A 22,246-nucleotide genomic window follows, 5' to 3' on the forward strand; every position below is an offset into this window, starting at 1 on the left:
TGACGCAAGTGACCCAATCATCAAGCCACATACCCCTCAATTTCCGAAATAGCCCCTCTTTTGAGCAATATGCAAATGACCATTCTCAGGGCACTGATGATATAATTATTGACACCGAAACATCCTAAAGTTTTGCCACAATTAAAGCCCAATGCTTGAACTTGTAAAATAAAATCCCAAAAGTATAGTGGTACTACTAAATAATTGGTTCCGGAAGAAGAACCTGAATATGATTGTTGATATTTAACAAACCGTCCACATTGGCAACCATTTTGTAACACACATTGGCAAACGATTTGAACATTTTCCAAGGTTTATTTTTATGATATGAGACAAAACAAAACAAAAATCATATGATACCCAACAATTAATAGCACAGACAATTCAGTCATTGGTAAATTAGTTTTCGTAAACTAAGTGAATATATAAAAAAATGATTACATTGTCATGACATTAAAATATATATACTGTTCTTAATGATAGCTATGTATGGCGGTCCGGCGGCTTGTGTGGTCTGCACGTTGGCCTCCCAGCTCTGGGGTCCTAGGTACAAATCCAGGTCGGTCCACCTGTGCGGAGTATGCATGTTCTCCACCAGCCTGTGTGGATATTCTCTGGGTACTCCAGTATCCTCCCACATTCCAAAGATATGCATGGTAGGCGGATTGGAGACTCTGAATTGCCCTTAGGTATGGGTTCAAATCCAGGTCAGTCCACCAGTGGGGAGTTTCCATGTTCTCGCCAGGCTTGCATGGGTTTTCTACGGGTTACTCCGGTTTCGTCCCACATCCCAAAAACCTGCATGGTTGGCTGGTTGTACACTTAAACTTGCCCTTAGGTATGCATGTGAGCATTGAATGATTAGCCACCCATTCAGGGAGTGTCTTGCCTGGTACCCGTAGTTGGCCGAACCAGTGACCCTTGTGAGGATAAGTGGTATAGGAAATGAATGAATGAATATATTCCTTTCTTTACACAAACTTTCTCAATCTAAAGGCATCCTTTAGAGTTGCTATATGGCAATGCTATCATCTGATCGATAACTGCACACAGATAGGTAACTCAGGACTTGTTTTTTTAAACTCCAGAGTTCCCTTTTGGAACTGCTGCCCAGATCAACATCTTTTCTCCTGAAGCAACCTTGATGACACTTTAATAAACAAAAACAAACCATCATGTCTCTGATTATATCCACATCGAAACAATTCCATGCTTTCCTGCACTCAGTACAATTAAAGTACTACTGGTTTTCCAGCTGACGATGCATATTGCCCCTCTCTCACTTCACTAATATTCCTGAAAGCTTTTAGGCCTGGCACCAATGTTTCTCGTCAAGCGTCAGGTTCAGGGGAAACCGGCGGAGAAATGCAAAAGCACTAAATAGACAGCAGTAACACGTACTGTAATAATGCTACAAGTCCCATAAATCCTTGGGCAAGGAGCGGGAAAAATTGGGGATCTGGATGCGCTGCCAAGATTTTCACGTGAATGGGCTGCAGGAGATTTAACAACAAAAGTAGACAGAACATGAATTGAGTTAGGGAGTCGGGGGAGCTGTTGTCAAACACTAAGATGGAGGAAGGGAAAATTTGTGTGTATAGGGGCCACAGGGGTCTTTTATTGTGCTTTTGTGATGCAAAACAACTGGTCCATTTTGTGTGTGAAGAAATGGTGCAAGGACATAATGACGCAGATTTAAAGGTCGTAGGCAGGGATGTCAAACTCATTCTTATCACCAGCTACATTGTATTTATGGTTTCCTTTAAAAGGCAAATATGAACTGTAGGACAATCTTAGGCTACCATCAAACTGCAGTGTGTGATGCCAAGTTTGGATTTTTTTTTTGTCAATTCCATATTATTTTGTGGAAACTTCCATGTTGCATAAACATTGATTTTGACATTGAAGTGACACGCGTGTCTTTGGCACACTTATGTACTTATCTTCTACCCACGTATAGTGGCACCTCGAGATACGATCTTAATTCGTTCTGGGACTGAGCTCGTATGTCGATATTCTCGTAACTCGAACGAATGTTTCCTATTTAAATGAACTAAAAACAAATTAATTTGTTCCCCTGAAAAAACACCAAAAACAGGATATTGGATTGGAAAAAAATATGAGCGGGGGAGAGTTTTTGCACAGGTGAATCTTTTAATAACATGAACAAATTTAAATGAACTTGGATTAGGATGCAGACACTCAAAAATAGGTTTAATCTAACTTTACAAGAAAATCAATTCTAATTTTGTTTGACATTTTTATACCTTCTTCTGGGTTGGCTGTTTGCACGTTCGCTCTTGATGGTCTGTTTGCTGTTGTATTCCCTTCAAAATATTCCAAAATTGATGCACACAAATGTCCTCACAATAGGATAACGCACGACCACTTGCCAACGAAAAGTAGTCTTGATTTAGCGATCGCTCTCTTAATGGGAGCTAACAGGCTAAGAGGGGGGGGGGGGGGGGGACACGGAAAAATGCAACACTCCGCCCAGTGCTCGCAGGGGCATTACAAAGTGGTAGTTGCAACCAGAGATATAACACGAGGAGTTGCGGGGGAAAGAACCAGTGCCCCTGATGTTCTCATGAGCAGCCAACGAGAAGAAATATACTATATTCCTCGTATTAGCGATCGCTCCGGCATTGGCGCTGAGTGACGCAAAAAACAATGGAAAAAATGCAACGCTCCGCCCAGTGCTCGTAGATATCTTTTATATACGAAAGAGTAGCGGCGAAAAAGACAAGACAAGCACCCTCTTGTGAAGGGGGAACCTACAAAGACCAGTGAAGATTTTGGACAACAGGCTCTCAAGTCACACACAGGTTTATGGACATACATAGCACAATTAAACAGGCTAGAATATTTAGTAAATATGACCAAAAACGACCTAAAAATGACATTCTAAAAAAAGTAATGCCATTTAAACACAAAACTGTAGTACACACATAAAGTTGTTTTTAGAGCATGGATGCTGTACCTTTCTCAGTATTCTGTATCCCCACATACCTGTCACATTTGTCTAAAACGTCAACAATTTATAACCAGCTGTCACCTACACAATAATTTCTGGTGATTAGATGTTACCAAACTGAAATCACTTCTAGCATACAAAAACTGACCGAAAGGGCTTAGAGGATGAATGTGAAGCACAATAGATTTCTTTGACTCCCACTAAAATCTAAGGCAGGAAAATGCATGCAACATTTTTAATATTTCAGTTGCAAGACTTTCAGCAATTTATACAAAAGCAAAGCAGTTTGGTGGCTAACGTGTGTAATGCAGGTTATTTGAAAATTCAGTGTGAGTTGTTGATTGTCTACGAACAATCTCCAATTGGCGGCTAAATGGATCAGGGTGCATATAACCCCTTGATCAAAATCATTACCTCAAAGATTCTAAGTTTGGGGTATTTTGGAGTTGGGGTTGATATAGTTGACTTTTTCCCGGTGTGTAACTTGTCATTGTGATTGTCCATTGCTTTCTCGTCTTTGTCGCCTCGCCTGTGTCTCAGCCTATCAGCTGTCTGAGTGTCATTCACCTGTTCTCCATGTCTCGTTAACCCATGTATGTGTATTTTGGTCCAGTTTGTATGTTCACTTCTTGTGGCGTCCTTGTCACTTCATCTTTGTATTTTTGAATTCCCTGATATTATTTGCACCTTGTATTTACCTGCGAATGGGTCCACCATCTTTTCCACCTAAAACCAATATTCTGATACTTGCAATAGTATTTTTTTACAATTTCAAATGGAATAAACTGATTTACATCCTAATTTTCTATTTCAAAGGGAAATTCCTTCGTTTTTTAATTTTCAACACACCTGGTCAGCTATCTCAGTTGACCACGTGCAAAAGGCAAATTGCATCGTAAACTGGAAAAAGTGAAATTGTTCGTTCTATATTTATTTTCATGTACTACATTTATTTTATGTTTATCTAAAGTACAATCCTAATGCTCTCTAGCAAATCAAAGATTATTGAAGCAATAGAAGAATGTTGTGTGGTTTAATGAGTCCAGATTTACCCTATTTCAAAGTGATGGGCAGATGGAGATATAGTGATGCGCCCACCCACCCAGGAATGATGCATCTTGAACAGACCTATGGGAGTGGTGTTATGATGTGTGGTTACTGTAGTGGATCAAGTCAGAAACAGCACATAGATTGGCCACTGTTGAGCCCTTTGAAATCTGTGGGATGTGCTGGGGAAGGCCTTGCACAGCGGTCTGAATAAAAAATCATCAATGCAAGCTGATTGGTCTCATCTCATCTCATTTTCTGAACTTCCTATCCCTACTAGGGTCGCAGGGAATTCTGGAACTCATCCCAGCTGACTTCAGGCAAGAGGCAGGTAACACCTTGACTTGCTGGCCAGCCAATTGCAGGGCACAAGGAGAGAAATAATAATTCACGCTCACACTCATACTTAGGGGCAATTTAGAGTGCCCAATCAGCCACCCCTTGCATGTCTTTGGAATGTGGGAGGAAACTAGAGTACCTGGATAAAACCCACTCAGGCCTGGGGAGAATATGCAAATTCCACTCAGGTGAAACAACCTGGATTTGAACCCAGGTCTCCCACTGTGAGGCCGACCTGCAAACCAGTCAGCCGCCGGGCCGCCTTAGATGAATGGTGATTGGTAAAAAAATAAATGCAAGAATATATAAAAATAAGTCTTGTGACACTGCAATAGCTTATTGAATAATGCCACAGTAATTGTGTGCTGTTATTAAAGCTAAAAGCGATCCAACAAAATATTAGTTTGAACTTTTATTTCAGGCAGTGTACTATATACAACCAACCAACCAACAGACAAGCAGAGTTAAGCTAATTATCGTACTTAATGATGGGAAACAACATGCTAAGTTGTTTTTTGTTTTTGTTTTTCTGTTTTCTTGGAGTGCTCCTCTGGGTCGAATGACTGATGAAGTGCAATGCCAAATTTGCTGTTCGGATTGTCAGCCGGGGGCTTGAACTCAGGGAGTTTCCTGTCTTTAGCATGTGCTCAGTTATAAGTAGAAGCACTTGTCATTTCAGTATAAATAGCAGATGCACACATAACTCTAACTGAAATGCCCCTGTCGTCTGTCTGGCACCAGCAGCCAAGATTGTTAAATTACTCCAAGACCCCAACAGACCTTCACCAAGGCCAAGTAAAAGAAGCCAGCACTTGTGCTCACACTATGAGAAGATTGTGTGCGATGCTGCACAAAGACAGTGCAATGGTTGATTCCGGCAACAGTTGGGAATTAGCGTGGGCTTCAAGATCCATTCTGCTGATGGCCGTCTCTCACAAAGCTGCTTTGATTTTTACAACCTCTCTTTGTGCAAATAATGCCACAACAGATCGAACCGTAATTAGCCAGATGCACCCAGCACTGAAAAACAATGCAAGTGATTTGATAGGTTTCACTTGTAGAGAATGCACAACTATTTCATTTTTTAATTCATCTTCCAAGCCGCTTATGTTCATAAGGCTTCTGAGGGTGCTGGAGCCTATTTCTACTAACTTTGGGTAGTATGGGGAAAACACAACATTGTTTGACATCAAACAAGGAAACAAACATGCATTCAATCACACACTCATACCTAGGTACGAGTATAGTTGTAGTATTGAACTAATTCAATTGTTGTATGTTTAGGATGTGGCAGGAACATTCGAAAAATGCCCACACATCAAGGCTGGAGTCCAGGTTTGAACCCTAGTCTTTGAACTAGAGGGCTGTACTAACTGCTCGACCAATTTCATTCATTTTCGATCTCATTTTCCGAACCGCTTTGTCCTCATTAGGGTTGCTGGGGTGCTGGATCCTGAATTGGTGGCCAGCCGATAGCAGTGCACAAGATAGAGTGTCCAATCAGCGTAACCATGCATGTTTTTGGAATGTGGGAGGAAACCGGAGTACCCAGAAGAATCCCACGCAGGCCAGGTGAGAACATCCAAACTCCATTCAGGTGGACATGACCTGGATTTTAACCCAGGACCCAAGAGCTTTGAGGCTGATGCGCTCATCACTCGCTTTTCTCTTTTTTTTTGCATTGCTACAATGGTTTTTGGGGTGGCTATTGAAGTGTCGGACAGAGCGTCAGTAAGCACTGCTGTCTTAAAAAAATATATATACTGTATGCCAATGGAGTATGTAGAAGGTCTGCCAAAGGTAACTGTACATTTTTCTATTTTTGTTCAAATCTGTCTTCTTGTGCCCTGCGATTGACTGGCCACCAATTCAGGGTGACTGCGGCCTCTGGCTTGAAGTCAACTGAGATAGGCTCCAGGACCCCCGCGACCCAAGTGAGGATGAAGAGGTTCAGAAAATGAGATGAGAGGGATTAAAATGCAAATGAGATTTGATGAGATCTTGTTCTGACAAATATGAGATTATTAATATTTGATATTTTAATCTGTCGCTTTTTTGCAATCAAAACATTCCCTTGCTTTGGCTCTACAAATGAAGCATTGGTGTAAAATTGCTGCCTAGCACAGTTTGGCAAACTTTGGAGAATAATTAAATCTATTCCGTAACCTCTTTTAAACATGTGGTACATACACTTCATGTTTGAATACAATGTGATGGTTCAATTGACTCGGACAGTAGACGAAGCTTTACTGGCAACCTCATCACAAGTTTTCTATAGTGTTGTCTTGCGCTGTGTCTGAATACGGCAGTTAATTTTATACTTCGGAGAACGGAGGTTGACAAAGTACCAATCATGTGAGTACACTACATTTGGTCTTTTTTTCACTATAAGACTAAATTTGACTTAATCACCAAAAAATATACCAACAATGTACATTTTTAGCTTTATTCACCATTCTTAGAGCAGGAACACACTTACAAACATTTTAATGGGACGGCGATCAAAGATATTTAGGGCAAATCTATGTAGTCAATAAAATAATTACAACATAAACTAAAGTCTTAGCCAAACAACTGCTTAGATAATAGTTTTTGAGGAGCACCACCAAATCGGGCCACATGAAATTGGTTTGCTGCCGTATGAAAATGAATTTGATCGTAATAACAGCAGCAAGAAAAAGTTTGGCCGTTCCTCGGGAACACAAACAACACTGGCATGTAAAGATTTGGGTACCCGTTTATCCCCAAATATTTCATTATACAACAGTGTTAGTTTCTGCTATACAGATCTGGATAAAGAACTTCAAAGCAATTTTTATCATTTATGACTATCACTGAGTTGAGTCCAGTGTGACCTCAGGCAAGATTCCCAACAAAGCCTGACCACATTCAACAGTCAGTGAGTCACTCCAGCATCTGATTACAACACGTTGGGGCAGGATGTCTCATCATTGTTCTTTTTAGAACCTGTCATCTGAACTGCTTAATGGAAATGTATTATTCATACAGGAGAGTCAGTTTCTCTATATTTGTTTTGTGAATAATAAAGTATGCTTCCAAGATAAAGCCTATCGAGCTACTGCTGAGGTTGTTATACTGATATCCTGATTTCTGGTAAATGGGCCCATTATGTCCCATGTATACCTTTGATATGTGCACATTTAAATTATTATTATATTTTCTCGGAGCTATTGCACCTTAACTCTCTTCAATCAGCCTTTGACAAACTATTTAAGCTGTGCACAACACTTCAATGTTGAAATACCAATGAAGGCCTATATTTAACATCCTGTCAGTGTAGCACAATATTTTACTGCCCACCCCTGGGGGCTAGTTTTAGACCAATGGTTGAAAAAAGATTTCAGCAATGCTGTGTTGTTGTTGTGTTAAAACTATGCATTCCATTTGTTTTAGTGAACAAATAAATCCATTTAATTGTTTTGATATTTTGAAGTCAACATTCCATTCTGTGCCTTGTGGCCAGCTAGTAAATACAAGGAGTCAAGCATTCCCAACAATATTTTTGCTAAAAATATCAGTGAGTCATCCATACATAGCCTAGGAGTGATGTTACAACCAGCTACATTACACATCATCCATGCCACCACTTTCCTGTCTCCTCGGGTCCTACTGCAAGGAAGCAATAGGAGACTTTTGGCTGAGAGTTACATATTAACAATAAGGTGCAGGCACACTCATGGAAAAAGAATTTATATGTTTTTTTTTTTGTTAGTTTGTTTTTCATATTCATTAGAGAGTGATTTCAGTAATGGTCTCAGCAGGCGACATTGTGACTGTGGCATGGCTAAAGTGAGCAATCAGGACTTAAAAAGGAGGAACATATATAATTCATGTATCTACATGCATAGCTTTATAAACTAAATACAATTTACTACTGTTTTGAGATTTTTCTCAACTCAATTTTAGGACAAATTTTATTGAAATTGAGGCAGACTGAATGGATGTTGTGGAAAAATATTACGTGTTCACCTATTTGGTCTAGAAAATACATTACAGCGCAAAAATATTACTTTTTGCATCTACTTTTGCCATGGCCTTACAGTTCTGGGGTCGTGGATTCGTTCCCAGAGCCCCGGACTCTGGGTCTCCTTGCGTCCTTGGTGCCCGAATTCAGTTAAGATAGGCTCCAGCACCCCGAGCGACCAATGTGAGGATAAGCGGTACAGAAAATAAATGAATGCATCTACTTTTACTAGAGATATGTATAGTGAATGGCAGAAAAAAGAAAAAGTCTCCTATTACATGGATGATGGTCCAATTAACCTGGGTATCCACCAGTTCTTATTCATACAATGTAAGGTTTATTTTTATTACAAAGATAGAGTAGACGTGCCTGTAATTATAATTTTAATTAGCAAATGTAGAAAGGGAACTTTGTGGATGAACACTGATCACGTGTGACGTCATGACAAAAAATATTTGTGTTCTGCCAGATTTAGCAGATGACTATTTTTCATTTTTCATAATTATGTCTGAAATGGGGATCTAGTTGCAAACCTGATTTCAGTCAAAGTATGTGTGAACTTATGGATATATTATGATGCTTTCGATAAAAGTACCTTCCATCTCCTGATTCATCTCATATACTCAGCATATACCCAACCCTACCCATTCAATCGATGGGCTAAAGACACAGTGCACATGCAACCCCTCGACATAGTTAAATAACAGATGTCCTAACAATGATTTGATACAAAAATGTGGCAAAACAGATACACTTTATCCCACACATGACATCCCAATGACAAAATATCAAATATGATATACAGATGTCATAAAGAGCATATTCGTTCGAAGACAATCTTGTTTTACTGACAAGATCTAACCCAGGAGTAGGAAACCTATGGTTCGGGAGCCATATGTGGCTCTTTTAATGGGTGTATATGGCTCTCCGTTAACCTGTGTGGTAAAATATGTGAACCGCTAGTGAGAAACCTAAGTCCCAAACGCACCAATGGAAGCGTCACTGTGGCTCCGACAATTAATAATAATTTTTGTTCATTAGACTCTTCTGCATGCATACTCTCATTGATTAATAAGTGAAAAAACTGTTCTCCAAAGAATTCAGGGACTTTACTTTCAAAATGGTGACATGATTAATAAATGCACACATTTTCATGTATTTTTACTTTTAACTTCTGAGTATGGCTCTCAAAGAATAATGTTTGAAAATATGAATTGTGTAAGGCTCTCTTCTGGTTTGAGCCTCAGTGTTTCTTGTACTTGTGATCATTTCATGTCTATTGTTGTGGGTAGTTCCTTATGTCCAGTCACACAGCTTTCCCTCTATCTTGTATGCTCATCAAAAGTATGTCATATCATTACTCCATGTTGGTGTATTCTACCTCCCCAGTTTTGTTCAGTCTTCTTCTATCATTGTTGACTTTATGTTTGTTTCTCTTGCTTAATAATGGCAAAATGAGGATTTCTGATCACTAGACTAATATACATTTTAGGCTAGTCCTGTGAGGAGTTGCTACAAAAAAAAATTGACTTTTTTCCACTTTGCCCTGTCCTTTGCATCATCTTGCCCTATAGCAGCCACTCACGTCCTCCCTAATTCCATCCATGTATCTTCTCCTAGGGTGACCTGTGTCCTGGCAGTACCACCCCAAAGTTTGCTTTGGCATTACAGAGTTAGAGGCAGGACCACTGTCTGGGCCCTTGTTCTGCCTGTTTCTTCTAAGTTGATTCTTGGTGCCCTGTCTTTCGTTAGCACTTGGTCATTTTGTGGTACTGAGTCTTGTCCTTGGACTCTGTTGTGGACTTTTGGAAAATTAAACATTTTTAGCTGTTACCTGGTTCTTGGCCTGCTTTGTCGAACTATTTCCCTGTACTTAGGTCTAAATCACGTCATTCTTCACCTGTTTCTCTGTCTCGTCCCTGACACACTATTCTATTGGTCCATCTATCTACTTACTTAATAATTTTTTTACTCAGCCTTGGTAATGTGTAAAATGCACTGTATATAATAAGTAAAACTCCTAAAATCTGACTTGTGAGAGGTTTTACGGGACATCAAAGTACCTCTAAGGCCGTTTATTAAAAAGAAATTAAGGATATTTTTCCCCTTGTGAAGCCGCGTAGACTAATTATTTTCTTTAAAAAGAAAAATAATTTTTGCAGTTGAGCATTACTAGATTGTCTGTCTACATGTGTTGAGACCACATTTATGTTCATATTTTCGTTGATCAAACTGTCATAATACAAAAAACATACACACAAATCATACTTTTCGTCAGCCTCTCTGTAGTATTTCTCATTAAATTTTAGCATTTAAAAAGTCTTGCTCGAAGGATTGTTGACTATGCCAAAGTTCAGTTCGGTTAAATATAATATATGGTGCATGTATCAACATTTTTTTCCATATAGATTAAAGCACAAATATGCGGAAGGACATAGTTGGTGATGGTGGGAGTCCCTAGAGTTAGATCACTCTAATCTCAGAGCACCCTTGTATTTCATTACATATATAATGTTTGTGACTGTTTTTCTACCAGCAATTTCCAAGTTGTTTTTATGATTGGTGCATTATAAGTGAAAACAATCTGATATAAAAATTCAAAGGACCTGAAGAAAAAGCATTCCCTACATGTTTGAAACAGGTGCACATGGAAGTTAGGAAACTCACCAGCTCTGAGGTTCAGGTGTAAGCTGCTGGTGTAGATCGAGCGAGAAGCCAAAAAAGGTACCACGGTCTCCCAGCTTGTGCAGTGTGTGAGTAGTATCCAGGTTGAAAGCCCACACGTGGTTGAGGAGAGTCAGCAGAACCCAGAGTAGACTCATTATGATCCCAGGATGTCTACCCAAGGCCACCTATGCCCTGCTGCGGCTTCAAGACCAGAGTCAGAAGCTCCACGAGTGATTCCTAGGAGTAAGTCCTCCTCCTCTGGCGGGAAATCCTCTTGGTTGCGGATTTTGATGCAGTCAATGTGAAAGGGGGTGCAGCCTGGGCTCAATGTGATCTCGTCAGTTACCAGAGTGCAAGTGTGCTGTGAACACCCCCCCTCTCCTACTCCTCTGTGCACCCGGGGGAGATGAGGGAGGACAAGTGCCTTGAATAGCACCATCCACTCCTCCCCCTTCCATCCCTTAACACACACACACACACACACACACATGCTCTCAGCTGACAGCAACACTCAAGAGACTGCTGCCAAAATACCAGGAAAGGTTGTCAAGGTACTTGGAGCCAATTGAATAGAGACTGAGTGTCTGAAGAAAAAATAAATGTATATTAAAAGAAATACACCAGACAGATTTCTGTATCTAATATCTTTGGTCTAAAAGACTTCACATTTCATGTCCCTTTGACGGTAAAACATAAGACTATTGGAAAACCTCTGTCACTTTTAACCGAATGTCTATACATTTTTTTTTTATATTCAATCATGTTGGTTTTACTTGATTGTGATTTATTTTCTTCCCATAAGATCTTTTTTTCCAGTATAGTCCCTGTTTTAAAAAGGGCGACACAATTTATAGTAGTGTCTACAAAAAAGTTTTAATTTTTAAAAATCATTATGGTATGTTTTATCCAGCATTTCATGTGTAGTGAGTAGGATTCTACAGTATTTCATTTAATGTATATCATATCAATTTAATGTGTCGATTTCTGATAAAACTTACTGTAAGAATTTTTAAGTCATTCTAAATAAACAAACAAGTTGACACACAACTTCAAACTATTCACATTCAAATAATGGGTTGAAATTGTAGTCACTAAGAATAAGTATTGCGTGAAGTGAAACAGGTTAAAGTATATTTTTTAAATCCTATATGAATAAAGTTACCCCAAACTTCCATTTTTGAAAAAATACACAAAGTCATTATCTCTACTTGTACAACACATTTATGAAAAATTCTGCAACAAAGAAGATAAAAAAAAATCCGGTCATCGAATTTTTGTAGAGTTTCCACAAGTGAGAACTGTAATAAGTCAACGTTTGGAAACTTTTAAAAAAAAATTGTATTGCGTCCATGATTTCTTTCATAGTGCGAACTGTTCATTACAAATTTATTTCAGGGTAGGAGACATTTTCTAAAACCATTTAACATGTAATAACACTTTTTCTTTCCTTTTAAAAATATTTTTCAACTTTGAAAATTATTATTACATTTCAGCTGGTTTCTCACACAAAATTGTAGATTTAAAGGCTCAGCTGGCGTAGTCTAGTATATGCTTTTGAAAAATTACCACCGTTGTTCTTTTGTTGATGTTAATTGAAAACGAGGTCATTTGAGTATACAGACAAAATGTGGAATAGCAATATTTAATAATTAAATATTGTGTGGAGGCACACCTTGTCAGACTCAAATGCACGAGACAAAAGATTGTTGTAGATTTCAACTTCCAGATTATTTTACTGGCTCGTGACAACATGGCGCCTTCAACGTTCAGCAAAAATATTATTGGCAACAAAATAATTTAGTGGTTCCATATATTTTCTATATGGTTTATTCATTATCAGGTTCATATTGATACTGGTTGATTTTGTGTGAAGCAAGGTAAACCCCTAATTGATCACCTACCAATCAAAGGTTAAATATTAAAAAAATAGCCACACTCAAATTCACATATAATGTTTTTGTTCCATCGCCACTGTTCTATCCCCACAATGAACAGGATGTTTGTTTGTTTTTGTAATGTGAACCATCTCTCATGATGTATGTGAATTCACACAGAAAATAATGCAGCGTATAAAAAAAAATGTTGAACAGGAAGCGCATACACAAAAACATGCACATACACTATTGAGACAATCTGGTCTAGATCAAGCGTCTACGCAAAGCCCCAAAAATTTGGACTTGTGCAGTTCCTGTGAGAGGAGAACATGGTGGGAAAGGTCTGTCCACGCATGGTTGACTGTTACAATGACTTTACGTCCCAGTTGTGTGTTGTCAGCTGCTTGGACCACCTGAGTAGGGGTAGTAGTGTTTGCAGCTGTCACATCACAACTGTTGCACGCAATAAACCATCACGGGTGACGTTTGTAACATACAGTACAACTCATTTAATTAATTCACCTTCAGTACTGTGCATCCTCGTAAGGGTTACGGGGGTTGCCAGAGCCTATCCCAGCTGAATTCGGACTACACCCTAGACCACATGTGTCAAAGTGGCGGCCCGGGGGCCAAATCTGGTCCGCCGCATCATTTTGTGTGGCACGGGAAAATAAATCATGAGTACCGACTTTCTGTTTTAAGATCAAATTAAAATGAACAGTATAGATGTATATTAAATTTCCTGAATCCCCCCGCCCCCTTTTAAAACAATAATTGTCATTTTTTAATCAATTTTTCTGTCTTTTTAGTTCAAAAATAATTCGGTAAAATTTAAAACTATATTTTTAAAAAAGCTAAAATAAACATTGTTTTATATCTATAAAAATTGGAATATTCTGAATTTTTAATCCAGTTCTTTTAATCGAGTTCTTTTAATCCAGTTCTTTTAATCGAGTTCTTTTAATCGAGTTCTTTTAATCGAGTTCTTTTAATCCAGTTCTTTTAATCGAGTTCTTTTAATCCAGTTCTTTTAATCGAGTTCTTTTAATCCAGTTCTTTTAATCCCTTTATGAAACAAAAAAATCTAAATATTTTATCTAAAATGGTCCGGCCCACGTGAAATCAAGTTGACGTTAAAGCGGCCCACAAACCAACCCGAGTCTGATACCCTTGCCCTAGACCGTGACCGGCCATTTAGTCGACAGACGGGTACTACCCTAGATTGGTCACCAGTCAGCTGTAGAGCAGATAGAGACCGATGACCATTCGCACTCACAACCACATCGCCACCAGCAGGAATCCAGCTTATATAATAACAATTCAAGAAAAAAACATTTAGTTTACTTAAAAAGGTATATTTGGTACAAATATTAATGGTACAAATATTAATTGACAATTTCACCACCATTTTTTATTTTATATTAAACACTTCTTTAAATTTTAGATTGTTACCTTATTCTTTTTATTTAATTCAATTGAAAATCAATAAATGAAAAAAAAAAGATTCAACCATATAGTTGCTTTATTTTGTATTTTTTTTCTTTTAAAAATATACATGCTCACAAGGTTGGCAGGGGGTGCTGGAGCCTATCCCAGCAAAATATGGGCACCAGGCGGTGGACACGTTGAATTGGTGGCCAATCAATCACAGGCAGCAAGGATAAAGACTACCATTCACACACACAAAAATACCTAGGGGCAGTTTAGAGTGTTCAGCAAGCCTACCCTGCATATTTTTGGGACGTGGGAGGAAACCGGAGTACCCAGAGAAAACCCACAAAAGCCCAGGGAGAACATGTAAACTCCACACAGGGAGGACCCACTTGTTGTCTGTCTCCTTGTGCCCTGTGATTGGCTGGCCACCAATTCAAGGTGTGTCCCACCTCTGGCCCAAAGTCAGCTGGGATGGGCTCCAGCAACCCACACAACCCTAATGAGGATAAAGCGGTTCAGAAAATGAGATGAGATGAGATTTATTATTAGGAGAATTATGGCACAATGAGGTATTAATTGTATATTTTTGCTTAAAATAAGTATAATTGAGTTTTATTCTCCTTGAAGGATGTTACAATATGATGGCTTATGTTGAAAAATGCCATATACAAAGAAGGCCTTAGGAGAGAGTTTAGAATTTACTTACACACCTAAAAGACCCTTATATAGATTAGCCATACTGATAGCAGATTCCTGATGCAAATCCTCATTAATAGTCAGAGCAGCACCTCAAGGAGGGATCTTATTTTAGATGTCAAGCAGGCAGTATATATGAGCAGGGTCATTTTTCCTGTTTTAGCTCCACAGTCGGTGCCTGCCATAGTCAGCACTTTTACTGTATTGATTCATGGACACTAATGCAGAAGAAAGGGGGATGCTATAAAATGGTGTGGTACTTCTTATGGGATTAAATCCAGGAACATCCACGCTATATATTTTACTATATTTCCCTCAAGACGTTCGAATGGAATGCAGCTGTTTTCCCACACTGGATGAACACTTTGGGACATCGGAGAGGCAGGAAATAGACTACTAATATTCACTAGTATGTGAATATTTAGTTGTTAAGCTGCAGAACAGGCTTGTTACAGAAGCTGTTGACAAAATGGATTTGGTCAAAATAAAATAAAACAGTGGTATGGTGTTGTTGGCTTGATGACTTTGTTATTTATACTTTAGGTGACAAGAGAAATGTGACATAAATACTAAATGACTATCTTTGGCATACAAGTATGTGCAATGTAGTCTCTGAGTCCTCTAAGTGTAACAACATTGAGCTCTGGTGGTGAAATGGTTTTATTGCAGTGGGGTATATTCAGCAATTTTCTCTCATCTCATTTTCTGAACCATTTCATCCACATTAGGATTGTGGAAGGGTGCTATCCCAGCTGACTATTGGCCAGAGGCAGGGGACACCCTGAATCGGTGGCCAGCCAATCGCAGGGCACAGGGAGACAGACAAACATGCACACTCACACCCATACTTAGTGGCAATTTAGAGTGTCCAATCAGCCTACCATGCATGTTTTTGGAATGTGGGAGGAAACCGGAGTACCCGGAAGAAAGCCACGCAGGCGGAACAGGCAAACTACACACAGGTGGACGTGACCTGATTTGAACCCAAGACCCCAGAGCTGTAAGGCGGACGTTCGAACCACAAGCTCCACCGGGCCGGCCATATTCATCAATTTGTTGACTGAAATAAACACTAACATGCTATTTTCAAGACATTATACAACGACATCTAAAAACATTTTTTTACGTGTGCTGAACAGCTGCTTTGGACGCCGAGAGTGGGAATAGAATACCTTTATAGGCTGTGCTGTGTTAAAGTGGAACATAGGGGTTTGATATACCCCCCGTGGGGTTGTTTTAGTTTGTTGTTGGTGTTGTTTTCATAGAAAGCAGCTACATAGTCATTGTTTAAAAGGACACAGAGAAAGGAAGAACAAAGAATAGTGAAACAAAACAACAAAAACATTCAATGAATATGTAACCTTATACAAGTAACGTTGTTGTCTACTATTATTGAGGAGACAGCATTTGGGGAGGGAAAAGAGAGGAAGAAGAAAGTTAGGACAGGTATAACTGTGTGCGGGTGAGTGCGGAAAAAAAAAAAGTCATTTAAAACTGTATATATATCCAAAATTGTAGTTATGGATGTTGTTGATTATACATGCTGATGATAGTTGATGGCTTTTCTTTGTTTATATGATTTAGCTTTTGAACCCATAGGAAGGGTTGTAGGGAGGTTGAGAATCTTGATCTGGAGGTAAAACACCTGGCGGATAGACTGGGGAAATGAAACAAACATTTTTTTTACATTATGATGACAATGCAGGCAAATAAAAAATGTTCACCATTTTCATTATTTAGTGATTATTTCATGACCTGATGGAAAAAAAAAGATGAAAATACAAAAATAGCATTGGAAAATGACCTACACTCCACTACACAGTATTTTCTAACATATAAGCTGCCCCCGCATATAAGCCACACTCTAGAAATTGCCTTAAAATCGTTGAATTTTACAATTTCCCGGGTATAAGCCGGCCACTGATTCACAATTTTCACTCCCATTTTCATGGGTTTTCATAGGGCGTACAAATGTGTTACTTTGAAGGGAAAATCTTAAGAAAAATCATCGCACCTATATGAATCAAAAGCACATTATTAGGGTCAATATCATAAGGAAGTTAGTATAGCCGTGCTATATAACCCATACCCTTGATTCAGTCATCATTTTTTTGAGTTACAAATATGGCATATATATGCGAGAAAATACGTTACTCGCCTATCTCAAGATTACTTCTGGGTATGAACTCACCTGTTCCTATGTATGGCGGTGGCCCCATGGGTGCTGACGGCATAATGGGGCCTCCATAATGAGGCGGAACAGGCACAGGCTGGTAGCCAGGTTGGGATGGCGGCTGCTGAGGTGGGGAGACTGGCTGAGCAGGCACAGCAATAAAGGTGGTTGTTACAGCTACACAAATGGAGAGTGTCAGTGAGAACATATACAAGACAACTCTTGACCAGAATCGTTATTTCCAATAAAAAATGTCAGTAAGTCAAGCAGAAGAATGATAGGATATTCCCCGACACCAGTGTTTCCCAGGGGTTGGTAAGAGTACCACCAGTGGTACGTAAGATCCCTCTAACGGAGTTTGAAGGATTGATTGAATTAAACGTTCAAACAGCTTTACTTTAATCCACGGGCTACAGTGCATTTATCAAGTAAAGTTCAGTACATTTACCACTATTATTTGCACTGCCATTAAACTACATAGTAGTAATACATTGTGTTCATACTCAAACTAGCCTATAAAATAAAGCATTTTCCCTTTCCTGAAAATATTGACCCACAACGCCAAATTTTATACATTTTATCACTCTCAACTCATTTTCTGAACCGGTTTAGCCTCACCAGGGTTTCCGAGGGATGTTGGAGCCTATCCCAGCTGACTTCGGGCCAGCCGAATTGGTGACCAGCCAATCGCAGGGCACAAGGAGACAAACAGCCAATCATGCTAACACTCATACTTAGGGGCAATTCAGAGTGTCCAATCAGCTTACTTATTCATGTCTTTGGAGTGTGGGGGAGAACCGGAGTACCCGGAGAAAACCCATGCAAACTCCACACAGGTGGACTGACCTGGATTTGAACCCAGGTCCCTCACTGTGAGATCAACGCGCTAACCACTCATCCAATTTTGTAAGTGGTATTGCTACAAATCATACCCACATTTTGACCATTATACATTTGTGAATATCTCTCACAAAATGACAAATGAATGAATGATATTTGCATGGAGATGTGTATGCTTTTTTGTCCACTCATAATGTGGAAATGTATGTTTTTCGGCAAGCTTTTTTGCCACAACAAAGGCAGAATAAAATTGACATGAACAAAGTCTCACTTTGATGTTGATTTGAGTTGCGTCTTTTTCTGCATTTTTTGTACAGGAAACAGCAAGGTGCCACAAAGCAGGTTATAAGACCCACGCAGAAGATAATGGGAAGGACTACACCGACAATGCTGCCTACAATTATTGCAGGGCGTGTGTACTTTTCAAAGCGAGGCCTGCACAGATAAAGTGAAGCAATCATCAACAAAGGTTTTTCAATCAAATGGTTTTAAAAGTTGAACCTCTGATGTTTAATTTTCCACTATTAAAAAAAAATCCCATGTCAGTCTGTTGTCATATCATATACAAAATACAGTAAGTGGTTAAGTGCTGAAACTCAGTTGACTTTTGAGAAGGCAGCATGGGTTCATATCCTGTTATGCAAATGTTTTCTTGTTTAGCTGGTGCTCACTCTAATAGGCAGCAGAAAGTATAGTAAGTAGACATTTGCTCAGTTATGACAACAGTAATGACAAAAGGCATATAAAAACATGAATGGGTACCACTTTGTTGCACTTTTAATGCTTTCATTTTTAAAATGCAATTATTGGACATGTTGCAAAACGGTGTATAAACATTGTTTTGATTATTCTGTTTCAAGTGAGATAGAGCCTCTTAATTTTGGTGAGACTAGCAGAGTACAATCTGGGCTTGTCTCCAAACACCTGCTCAGATCAACAAGTTGGAACTTCTCAATTAGCCTTACTACATAGAGTAAAGGTAAAAGGGAAATGTGTGCATAGTTATGAAGATAAAGATGCAGTAAGGTAATTTTGATGATTTGTTCGTTCATCGTCCATACCGCCCATCTTCGAAAGGGTTACGTGTGTTGCTGGAGCTTAACCCAGCTGTCGTTGGGTGAAAGGCAGACTACATCCTAGACTGGTCGCCAGTCAGTCGTAGAGGACACAAAGAGACAAACGACCATCCTCGCTCTCAATCATACCGCCACCAGCGGGAATCAATCCCACACCTGCCCGCACCAAAGTCAGGCGAGAGAACCTCTACACCACGAGTCGGCTTTGTTTGGATGATTTTATTCTAAATCATTCATCTCATCTGACTTTTTGAACCGCTTTAGCTTCACTGAGGTCAATGAGGGTGCTGGAGCCAACCCCAGCAGACTTGGATTGACCTGGAAATGAACCCAGGACCCACACTGTGAGGCCGACGCGCTAACCACTCAATCACTGGGCTGCCCTAAATAGTTCAATTGAATATGAATCAGTTCTGTTTGAAAATAAGTGCTCAAAACAAGTGAGTTATATAAATCTGTTGGTTCTCTATTTTAGCAAGGACCAATACCAAATTAACATTAATATGTACATTTCCTGTTAACATTAATATGTACATTTCCTTCCATTAATATGTACATTTCCTACATTAATATGTACATTTCCTGCCGCAATGGCCTAAACAACAAGATGACATTATATAAACTGTCAAAAATGAGGAGATAAAATAGAGTTAATTAAGATCCACACAAATTGAGACTTTGCGGACCCTGCCATAATCCTGTACGACCCCCGACAACAATATAATTTCAGAAGTGGAATAAAGACGGAAATGTCAGAATATAAAATGAGATAAGATTTAATTCAATGTTTTATATATTATTCTAAAATCTAAATTGATATTTTGATATATTTGATCATTCATTCGTTCATTTTCTGAACCGCTTGATCATCGCAAGGGTGCTGAAGGGTGGCATGTTTGATCATTTACAAAAAAAAATACTGTACTGTTCTGATGAAAACCAAGAGTAACACTCCGAAACATGCTGTCTTCTCCAGAAATGTATGTATATTGGCTTATTTGGTTCAAGCATGCTAAAGACATTAGCATTAACGCTGTCATGCGCCGGGAGTGTATTTGACAGTTGACTGTCTACAGTTGGCCAAGACACGCCTATAGAAACAATGAAAGGACAAGCCTTCTTTAAACCATTATAATTATTAGGTTATTCTTTAAAATTTGTCTCGGTTGTTAACAAGTTTTAACTTTAGCCCTGTCCAATAATGTATTCATTTTAATTTGACTTTACAGGACCTTTATTTTACTTGACAGACACGCCTTTTAAGTTTTCCCGAAACCTTGCATGTTACTGGTTTGTGGAAACGTCAGAGGTTCAACTACACAGAAGATATTATGATACAGTTTTCACTACATGTCACCGCAGAGCTCCTGGTGCTCTTGAGTGAGCTGCCTGGTCTTTTGAAGGCAGCAGTATCTATTGCTGCAGGTTCCACAGCAGTGCATGCTACCACACTGGCGACCATCATGATGGATGCTGCTACCGTCCCAGTAACTGGAACAATCGTCAGCTGGAAGGCAAGCCAACATATTTTGAATGGGAAAAAATATTAAAGTATACATATATAGTTTTGCTTTTATTTCCCTAAATGACACCAAGGATAAAGGGACTATAAAAACATATAGAAACAGTAACTCACCCCATGTAGTCGTTATAATCACACCAGAGGTAAGGAATATGAGAATCGGCACAAATGTCGATCTCATTACTGCGAAGATGCGCACACTAAAACTAGCTCAAGAACTTTCCGTTTCTATGTATGGGTGTACTGTGCGTATATGTTTCACCCAACAGCCAAGTCACCCAACAGCATTCCTGCTTAAAACCAGCTTGGTGTGATTAAGAAAAGGTTGCTGCACTTTGTTTATATAAAAATGAGGTGATTAATGATAGTTTCCTGCATGTTATTGCCCTTATTTTACTATCCAGCTGACCTTCAACGAACGAAACTGGACTATTCATTTACCCTTTGGCTGCCTATATCACATTTCTGTGAAAATTATCTCATGACAGGCCTGAATAGCCAAAATGCATTGGTTGCAAGTTAGCGCCATGCTCCCTTCACACTGTATAAATGGAAAATAATGTTTAGAGTTTGTTAGGTCCCGCCATCTCTTTCCCGCTTGAATAAATAATCACCCTCTGCAAAACAGCTGTTTTGAATGTAAACAAAAGACGAGGAATCCAGCATTGACTAATCAGTGTAATATATTTACTTGAGTAAAATGATTACTGTATTTTTCGCATATAAGCCGCCTCCGCGTATAAGCCCCATCCTTGCACATTACTAAAGGGTGTTGCCTGCAGGTAGACAAATTTAAAAATGAAGTCACGTGAGCAGTACAACCAGGAAGTGAGTCGGTAGCGGTCTAGTTTGTCATCCCCAGGTAAGAGGGCAGCGCCCTGAGGGAGCAATGGCAGGCACAAATAAATGAGTTTTTTTCACATTTTATACAAGATACGGTTTATTTCGTTCTTGAATTTTATCCATGGCCATCAAAACAAATTTTAAGCGCTTCATCTGTTTATCTTTTCTCTATTTCTAAATAAATGACCGTATTGGCCACATTGTCTTGCTTTATGGCGTTTCTTGCATGTCAGGTAATACGGCTTTATATGAAGTGAAAATCAATCACGTTTGTTTCATCCTTAATAAGTGATGTTCCGATCCAATACTCTGGATCAGTGCCCAATACTAGTATTTTTTTGGTATCGGATTTGGTAAAAAGATCAGATCCATTCAAGTAATTGCATGTGATTTAGTACCATTTTTTTTTTGGCTGCTGCAAATCAAGAGACAAATACTATATATATATGGCTACTTCTTTTGAAATTAATGATCATAACTGCGCACTATCTAATATTTGTAAGCAGAGCATTTCTTTATTTTGATTCACACAATGTAATTCAGCCACCCGATGGTGCAGTGGTTATTCCGCCTGACATTGGTGTCGGTCTAAGGTGTAGTCTGCCTTTCACTCGATGACTGTTGGGTTAGGCTCCAGCGACCCCTGCATCTCTTTTGAGGATGGCCGGTATGGTGGAGGAACAATCTGATCCATCATTTACTGGTTACATTATAGTCTGGCTCAGACATTGGTAGGGTAGGCTGGTATAAATACAAACCAGGGAACACTGGTGGGA

At 39.1% G+C, this 22,246-nt stretch overlaps 2 protein-coding genes across 2 annotated transcripts in view; both read right to left on the reverse strand.

Moving 5' to 3' along the window:
• itga7 (integrin, alpha 7) overlaps positions 1 to 11,403 on the reverse strand; it is a 39,297-nt gene extending 27,894 nt beyond the window's left edge. The window contains exon 1 of the mRNA XM_077726879.1: positions 11,013 to 11,403. Within this exon, the coding sequence (XP_077583005.1) occupies positions 11,013 to 11,167 (155 nt within the window). The 5' untranslated portion in view covers positions 11,168 to 11,403. The remainder of the gene's footprint in view (positions 1 to 11,012) is intronic.
• A 2,987-nt stretch (positions 11,404 to 14,390) lies between these two features.
• Positions 14,391 to 20,882, reverse strand: LOC144203746 (protein shisa-5-like). The gene is made up of 5 exons (XM_077727326.1): positions 20,742 to 20,882; positions 20,456 to 20,612; positions 18,301 to 18,464; positions 17,208 to 17,366; positions 14,391 to 16,673 (listed from the first exon to the last, which is right to left on the reverse strand). The coding sequence occupies exons 1-5, from the start codon at positions 20,806 to 20,808 to the stop codon at positions 16,597 to 16,599; spliced, it is 624 nt and encodes a 207-aa protein (XP_077583452.1). The 5' UTR covers positions 20,809 to 20,882; the 3' UTR covers positions 14,391 to 16,596.
• Positions 20,883 to 22,246: the final 1,364 nt, after the last annotated feature.

This window comes from Stigmatopora nigra, chromosome 10 (genome assembly GCF_051989575.1).
Source record: "Stigmatopora nigra isolate UIUO_SnigA chromosome 10, RoL_Snig_1.1, whole genome shotgun sequence".
Taxonomy (NCBI): domain Eukaryota; kingdom Metazoa; phylum Chordata; class Actinopteri; order Syngnathiformes; family Syngnathidae; genus Stigmatopora; species Stigmatopora nigra.